General features: G+C 42.3%; 1 protein-coding gene across 1 annotated transcript in view; it reads right to left on the bottom strand.

Moving 5' to 3' along the window:
• Nucleotides 1-5,799: 5,799 nt before the first annotated feature.
• RAB19 (RAB19, member RAS oncogene family) overlaps nt 5,800-7,147 on the bottom strand; it is a 3,917-nt gene continuing 2,569 nt past the window's right edge. The window contains exon 3 of the mRNA XM_010137934.1: nt 5,800-6,142. Coding sequence (XP_010136236.1) covers nt 5,877-6,142 — 266 coding nt within the window. The 3' untranslated portion in view covers nt 5,800-5,876. The remainder of the gene's footprint in view (nt 6,143-7,147) is intronic.

The following is a 7,147-nucleotide window of genomic DNA, read 5'->3' as shown; positions in this document are numbered from 1 at the left end:
GAGAAAAGGATTTGAAATGTTAGTTTGTGCAAATAGCGTGTAAAACTGATAGAGGAGGAGCAAATGAATTGAAAGGCTTTGAAGCAGAATTAGACTTTCTTCCCCTACATCACCAACGTGAGTTGTTAACATCCTATTGGAAAGCTGTATCCAAACAGCTTCCTAAGGGGTCAGAAATGGCGGCTGTACTTGTGTGGGTGTGCGTGTGGCACAATGGTGGATGCTGCTGCTGACAAACCATAGCTGTGTACACATTACGGGGAGGCTGGGAACGTGCGAATGAGTGCTTTACTTTGGCAAGGTGACTGATGTAGTGAGGTGCATCATGACGAGTTTCTGTTGATCTCTTGCTTTGAAGCGTGCTGTGGTTCTTTAACTTGCAGAACGAGAACTGCATGCGTTTGTCACCGGGCAGTACTGCTGTGTGTCACGGCCAGCTGGAATCTTGCTGCCCGTAGGCCTGTTTCTAAGCTTGCTGTTGCACTATGATTTCCACCCCCCCAAAAAAAAGCTGGAATGACTGAAAAGATAGAGCCTTTGAAATTATGAGTATGTTAGTAGACTGCTATATCTTTCCTCTGTAGGAACAGAAATACAATCAGGAAAATGAAGGCAAATTTTTAATGTAGAAAATGTGGAGGGTGACGACTTAGGCTGCGCTGTATTTTCTTTAAGCAAATAACCTAAGATACAGAAACTGAAGAGAGTAGGCCATAAGGACTCCATAAACTTCTACCAGCAAAATCTTGATGTCAAAACAAAGACCTTTTTCTAAGGATGCACACTCTCGCTTGAAGTGCCTTGATTTACTCCCTGTGCAGTATATGTGTATGGATTGATAGAATGACAGAATCATCCAGTTGGAAGAAACCTTTTAAGATAGAGTCCAAGCATTCCCCCTGCACTGCCAGGGTCCCTAAACCATGTCCCTCAGCACCATATCCACACATCTTTTAAACACTTCCAGGGATGGGGACTCCACCATCTCCCTGGGCAGCCTGTTAAAATGCTTCACAACCTTCTCTGTAAAGAAATTTTTCTTTATCTAACCTAGAATATTTTGCTATGTTAAGTTAATAAGAAGTTGCTTGTGTTAAGTGCAAAATAAGTGCCTGCTGCCTGTTGTAACTGGTCTGAATGTGAGCATATGAGCACACAGCACTTCTTACAGTCTTTGCTGCTTTAGTTCAGACTGTGGTAGCGCAGCTCTTTCCTGATGGTAGCCCAGGGTGACTGGTAATCTTGCCCAGGGGATGCTTGGTTCATTTAACGAAATACAAAGTAACTCCTTCCTGCTACAGCAGCTACAAAACACATTTCTGTTTGGAGGATATTGTGAGTTTGTGGAGTGTCTCATGTTCTGGACAAAACTTCTATAGATGGAATTACTGATGCTGCATCTGCTTAAAACAAGAGGAAATCCCCATGTAGTCCCTTAGGATTGAGATAAAATACAAGACTGTGCTGTCAGGATCTACTGTCAGTAGACTTACTAGCTGTGAGGTTCATGCCAGTACTAGCAGTAGAGACGTGTTACTAAACGGTCGTCGTTGTGAGCTCGCTTCAGGTAAGCAAAACTAGACAGACTTGGAAGTGAAAACTAATAAGCAGGGATGTTCGTGGACACAGCTGTAGCAAGGAAATGTAGGGTTGCAAATACTTGCTGCTGCTGCTATCTGGCTGTGCTGTCACTTGCAGTCAAGCCAGTCAGCACCTGTTTGGCAACAGCTTGATGTGATTGCATAGACAGAGCCTGTGCAGGCAGCTGAGATAAGGTCAATTTTAGAATAATAGCACCAGAAAAAGTGATTTAAAAGACTTTTTTAAAAAGACTACCTCTCTTTCCAACTGCAGGTTCCTATTAAAAGATGAAGTACTCTTAGGTAAAAGGGGCTCTTGGCCTCTCTGAAACTACTCCCAAAGGTCCCAGCACTGCCAGTTCCAGCCTGTAACACACTTGCTTGAGAGGTGCTTGAAAAGGGCTTCAGGAGTCAATACACTGAACAATGAGTATTAAAGCTCTCCTGCCTGCAACCAAATGTGGTGTTCTGGGAACTGAGACGTATAGTGCATCTATGGGGCCAGACTCGCTTCAGTGGTGCCCAGTGATAGGACAGGAGGCAGTGGGCACAAACTGGAACATAGGAAGTTCCATCTGAACATAAGGAAAAAGTCTACTTTGAGGGTGGCAGAGCACTGGAACATGTTGCCCAGAGAGGTGGTGAAGTCTCAGAGATATTCAAAACCTGCCTGCACATGACCCTGTCCAACCTGCTTTAGCAGGGGAGTTGGACTAGATGATCTCCAGAGGACACTTCCCACCTTTAACATTCTGTGATTGAAAAATCTGCCTGTTGGCAGGCCACAGCTGGGAAGGGGCATCTCTAAACTGCTGTGGTTAGAGCACTCACCTGGCTGGGGGAAGCTGCAGTTCCCTGTCCTAAAGCACAGGCAAGGATCTCCTTCCTGAAAGAAGGCTTCAGGATGGAGCTCTCCCATCTCTGTTCAGGGCTTGAAAAGGGCTTTCTCTGTCTCCTTTCCAACTACACTTAAACATTAACTTGAATGATTTGATAAGAACCTCAGCTTTTGTTATTAAGAGCCTGTCCCCTATGTATGAAGAAAAGCTTGACTACATAGGCAGTGCTATGTTCTTTCCTCATCACTGGGTTTCAGTTACGTTTGTTAAGTCAGCTGCTGGGAGGTGTCAAGAGTTTGCTCCATTTTAAAATACTTCTAGGTTTTTTGTTACCTTGTTACAGTGCCCCTTCAGTTTCATCCGGCATGGCTGTAATACCATTGCAAGTAATGTGCCACAGCTAAGATTCAAATACTTCTTCCAAGTAGATAAAAATTTAACAAGCAAGCTCACTTTGAAGCTGGATGTGCAGCTCTTCATAGTAGAAGTAGTTTTTAGAATAGCGTTATAAACAATGTCACAGTAAGTCCCACTTTTTACAAGTGCACTAAGGATTCTGTCAAGAAGCACTCTGAATTTGCATTAGGTGCTGGGGGAACAAACATTACTATGAGGTTCCATAGCAGTTACTGCTACTTGCATTGTTGTAGCCACATGTTTCTACCTGCTCCGTGACAGGGAAAGGCACAACTGCAGAAGTTACACCGTGCTTGTTCTTTATCTAGTGGTTGCTGTCTTACAGTCTAGAATAACATGCTGTAATAAAGGAATTTTATGTCTTTCTTCATGTATTGCTTCATGAAATAATATTAATACACACTCTGAAGAACCTTCGTGTTAGCAAGTGATCAGCTGCCTCTTCATTCACATGAGGACAGCTTAAAAAAATGACCCTATGGAAACTATTCAGCGTAACTGTCCAAAGGGCTTGTGGAAGATGCCAAACAGAACCAACCAGAAGAGGTCACACTCCTGTTTCAGTGGCACAACAGGTAGGTATTTAAGCCTAGTTTCCTTTAAGAATAGTGAGGAGCCCATTACACCTCTTAAAGGGAACAGTGCAGCAGCTCCAAGCACACTCACAAGCCTGTTCTCCCTGATGCCGGGTTGTGCAGCTTTCTGCCAAGGAAGGACTTAATTTGCAAGTAGCTCCACATGCGTGGGAAGAGACTGGCAAGAGCCCTGTAACCTGGCAGTGCCAGGCAGTTAAGGGAGCATCTGCCTGCAGGAGTCTCTGTAGTGAAGGTAGGCAAAATAACTTCATGCAGTGCTCTCTAATTAAGGCAGTAAAGCCTGTGAACCATACAAAGGTTATTATTCTGCTGGTAGAAGCCTTCCACCAGTTTTTCGCTAATGAAAGAGTGGAACTGGAGATGAACACTACTTTTCTAGTAAGGTCTCCTGGAAGTTCAGTATTTGCTGCAAATTCTCTCTCTGGTATATCTGAAATAGAACAAACTTTGCTAGCTGTTTAAGTGTGGATACTAAAAAAAAAAAGTAAAACCCGCTACACTACAAACTGCTACCAGGAGCAGTTTGGATTTTAAACACACATGGATATTAAACATATTTGACTGTTTTCCTAGCTACAAGAGGTATAGGAACTAGTTTTTAGTAAGCTGGATTGCTACTTGTTCAGCTACTTTGAAAGGTTATAGTGTTTACTGTTGCTTAGATCTGCAAACTGAAACACAGCTACTAGGCTAGTACCAAATCAACATGAAATTTAGATTTAAAAAGTAAACGTCAGAAAGAAGATGCCTGAAGAAGATGAAGCTCTCTCCACAAAAGCAAAAGCATAGCAAAAGGCTTAGAGGCTAGCATCAAAGATGCCTCCCTCAGTTTACACATAGCTCAATTAACCCCTGCTCTTTGCATGTGATAGCGAAGAACCTGGCCAGAGGAAGCATTAATAATATTATAAGTATTTGCAAGACTGTAAATCAGTGATTCATTTTGCTTTATTTTTTGTGCTTTTCAGACAAGATTTTCCAGAAACACTTGCTACATGTTTTTCTTTAGTTTTCAAGAGCTTGTGATACATGGGTAGACTGCCATCTGGTAAGCTAGGAGTGTAGCAGCCTTCCCTGGGCTTCTTTGCATGTAATGCCGACTCTGTTTTATCATTTGAGTTGCAGCTCATAGCTTAACAGTAACTACATAATGCACTTTAGAACATGTGGACTGCAGTCAAAAAACTTCCTCTCTATAATATTTCTTTCCTAACTCTCCTTCCCTGTTTCCATTTACTGGGAAAAAAAAAACCAAACAAAAAATAACACGAGACACAAAACCCCAAAGCCTTCATTCAGTTCTGGTACACAGAAGAAGTAAGGCCCGAAGAGCACACGTTGCATTTGAGAGGAGCACCGCAAAACCTCCTATTGCTACCACGATGCTCAGTCTCCATAGCAGTAGCACGTGCACTTGCCTAGGGGTAGCTTTCTGATGGGCCCCATACCATTCCCTGATTGCTCTTACGGCGAGGTTACATAATTAAACCATCTTCCCCCTTGCTGAGTTTTACAGGAGCTTGAAACTTCACACTCCATTGAAAAAAATCTACAGGCATACTCTCAAGCTGCCATTGACCCATCTCACAAAGGCAGAAGGCTTTTGATTAAAATCAGCGCACCAAAAGCAAGACAGTTGCGGGGGAGGGCAGGAAGAAAAAGATCCTTTCACCCCAGCAGTGATTTAAGCCATTACTGGTGCTCTGGAAACTTCTGTACTCCTAGAAAGTCTATGTAGCAAGACAGAGATCGCTACTGGAAACAATTCTTAGCAAAGTGAAAAACAACCTTTCTCACCCCAGGAAGAAGGTTGAGACTCTAGTGTATCATACTCTGCCTGCTACGAAAGCGTTGGGATGTCTCCAGGTTTGTCTGGCGAGAAAGCCAGTAGAGATGTGCAATCATGTACTCTTTCACAAGTGTTACTAAGTTCCTTGGGATGGGTGGCTACATGCCTGGCATCACGACCACTCCAAAATGGAAGTTTAAGCGGCAATGGGTCAGTGCTGTCCAAGCACGTGTCAGACTTTTTTGAAAGCTACTGGCAAAGAGTAAAGTGCTTGCACTAGAACAGACAATATAGAGCTTTAGAAGGGCCAAATCACTGCAGAGCTCTTATTAAACTTATCTTCTGACACAGCCAGAAAATCATTAAGGATATAAATAAAGGCAATAATTTTTACAGTTCTCTTTGGTTAAGGCAAAGGCTGGCAGCTTCCCAAGTCTCAGCTCAGAAGTTGCTGTTGAAGTACCAGCTGCCATATTCAAAGCAGCCTGTGTCACCTACAGCAACAATGACCTCTGAAGGTACAAGCCCAACTGCAAGGGAGAGAGATAGAGAGACATGGCTTCAGGCCACATACCACACTTTCGTCAATGGAATAAAATGAAATCAAACAGCCTCAGAAGAATGACGACTTCCAAGTTCTTCCTGAAATCTCTCTTCAGCAGAGGCACTGGGTCTTCTCCACACTTGGACTAGCAATCACTGGCCTGGAATCAAGATAGATGCTGTTGGGAGGGTTCTCTCCGTGAAGCTGTAAGGTATTTCGGGCTATTAGCTCCTTGGCCATTAACGTGAACACCTCTTCTATGTTTTGAGCTTCTTTTGCTGACGTCTCCAGTACAGCTAAGAGCCCATGCTTCTCTGCCAGTGTGCAGGCATCTTCAAACAGGACTTGGCGCTTCTCCAGTGAATCTGATTTGTTCCCTTAATAGAAGGCAGATAGATAATGCAATAATTTAGTCTCTCAAAAACCCGTCTTTAAATGCAATACATTAATTCAATTTTGTTAAATAATAGGTTTATCTTGGGAATAAGAGTTACTGGAAAAAACAAGATGTGAGCACATCGGAGCCACAAACACAGAACGTGGATCAAAACTGCAGGCAATCATGATGACATCGAATGAGTTAAAATCCAAACAAAACCAAATTACTTGCTGTAGATAGTGGTGCCAGGGGATTATTTGGAAGTAACTGTTGTCCCTATCACCTAGTATTTTCAACACTTAAGTTAAATAAGCATTCAAGTTAAAAAATAATAGAAATCTTGTAGCTATAGTAATTACACACAGTAAACCAAAGCAATGTTGCATAAAGGTTTATTCCTTTCTCAACCTTCAGTGGAAGCCACATGGGTTATGCTATTGTCAAGCTACCTTTACACATCTGAGTGGATGCTCAGCTCTGAAGATCTGGAATGTTGTTAGTCTAAAGCAGATCTACTCCAGAAAAGACCCCTACTAAAACCTAGGAACTGGCCAACTGTTAATCAGATTTTAACATAACCTGTTTATACAAGTCAGTCATTTTAAGATGATGTCAAAAGAGACAATCATTCACACCACCTACCTTTAATGCTTAAAACGTACAATTAAGAAGTTTCTGCATGTATAGATTAAACTTGTACTTGCAGGATCTTAGTCAAAATCTGTCAGAAGTCATGACACACCTCAGTTAAAACACCTTTGTATATTTAAGTAGTTACAGCACATGTGGAATTATCAATTTCAGTACATGCAGCACCTGGCTGAAGTCTACGTTCATAGTTTCAAGACAACCTTAATCAAATTCAGATTTTGAATCTGAAGCATATATAAGCCGCTCCCATTAAGTCTCTTTCAGTTTTTCTGAAAGAAAAAACAACCAACCAACCCACCCCCCAAAAAACCCACCTTGTTTGAAGGTTATTTGCCTCCTTAAAAACAGTCCC

The sequence above is a fragment of the Buceros rhinoceros genome, unplaced genomic scaffold (assembly GCF_000710305.1).
Source record: "Buceros rhinoceros silvestris isolate BGI_N320 unplaced genomic scaffold, ASM71030v1 scaffold5816, whole genome shotgun sequence".
Lineage (NCBI taxonomy): Eukaryota > Metazoa > Chordata > Aves > Bucerotiformes > Bucerotidae > Buceros > Buceros rhinoceros.
This window is presented reverse-complemented; position numbering and strand designations above follow the sequence as displayed.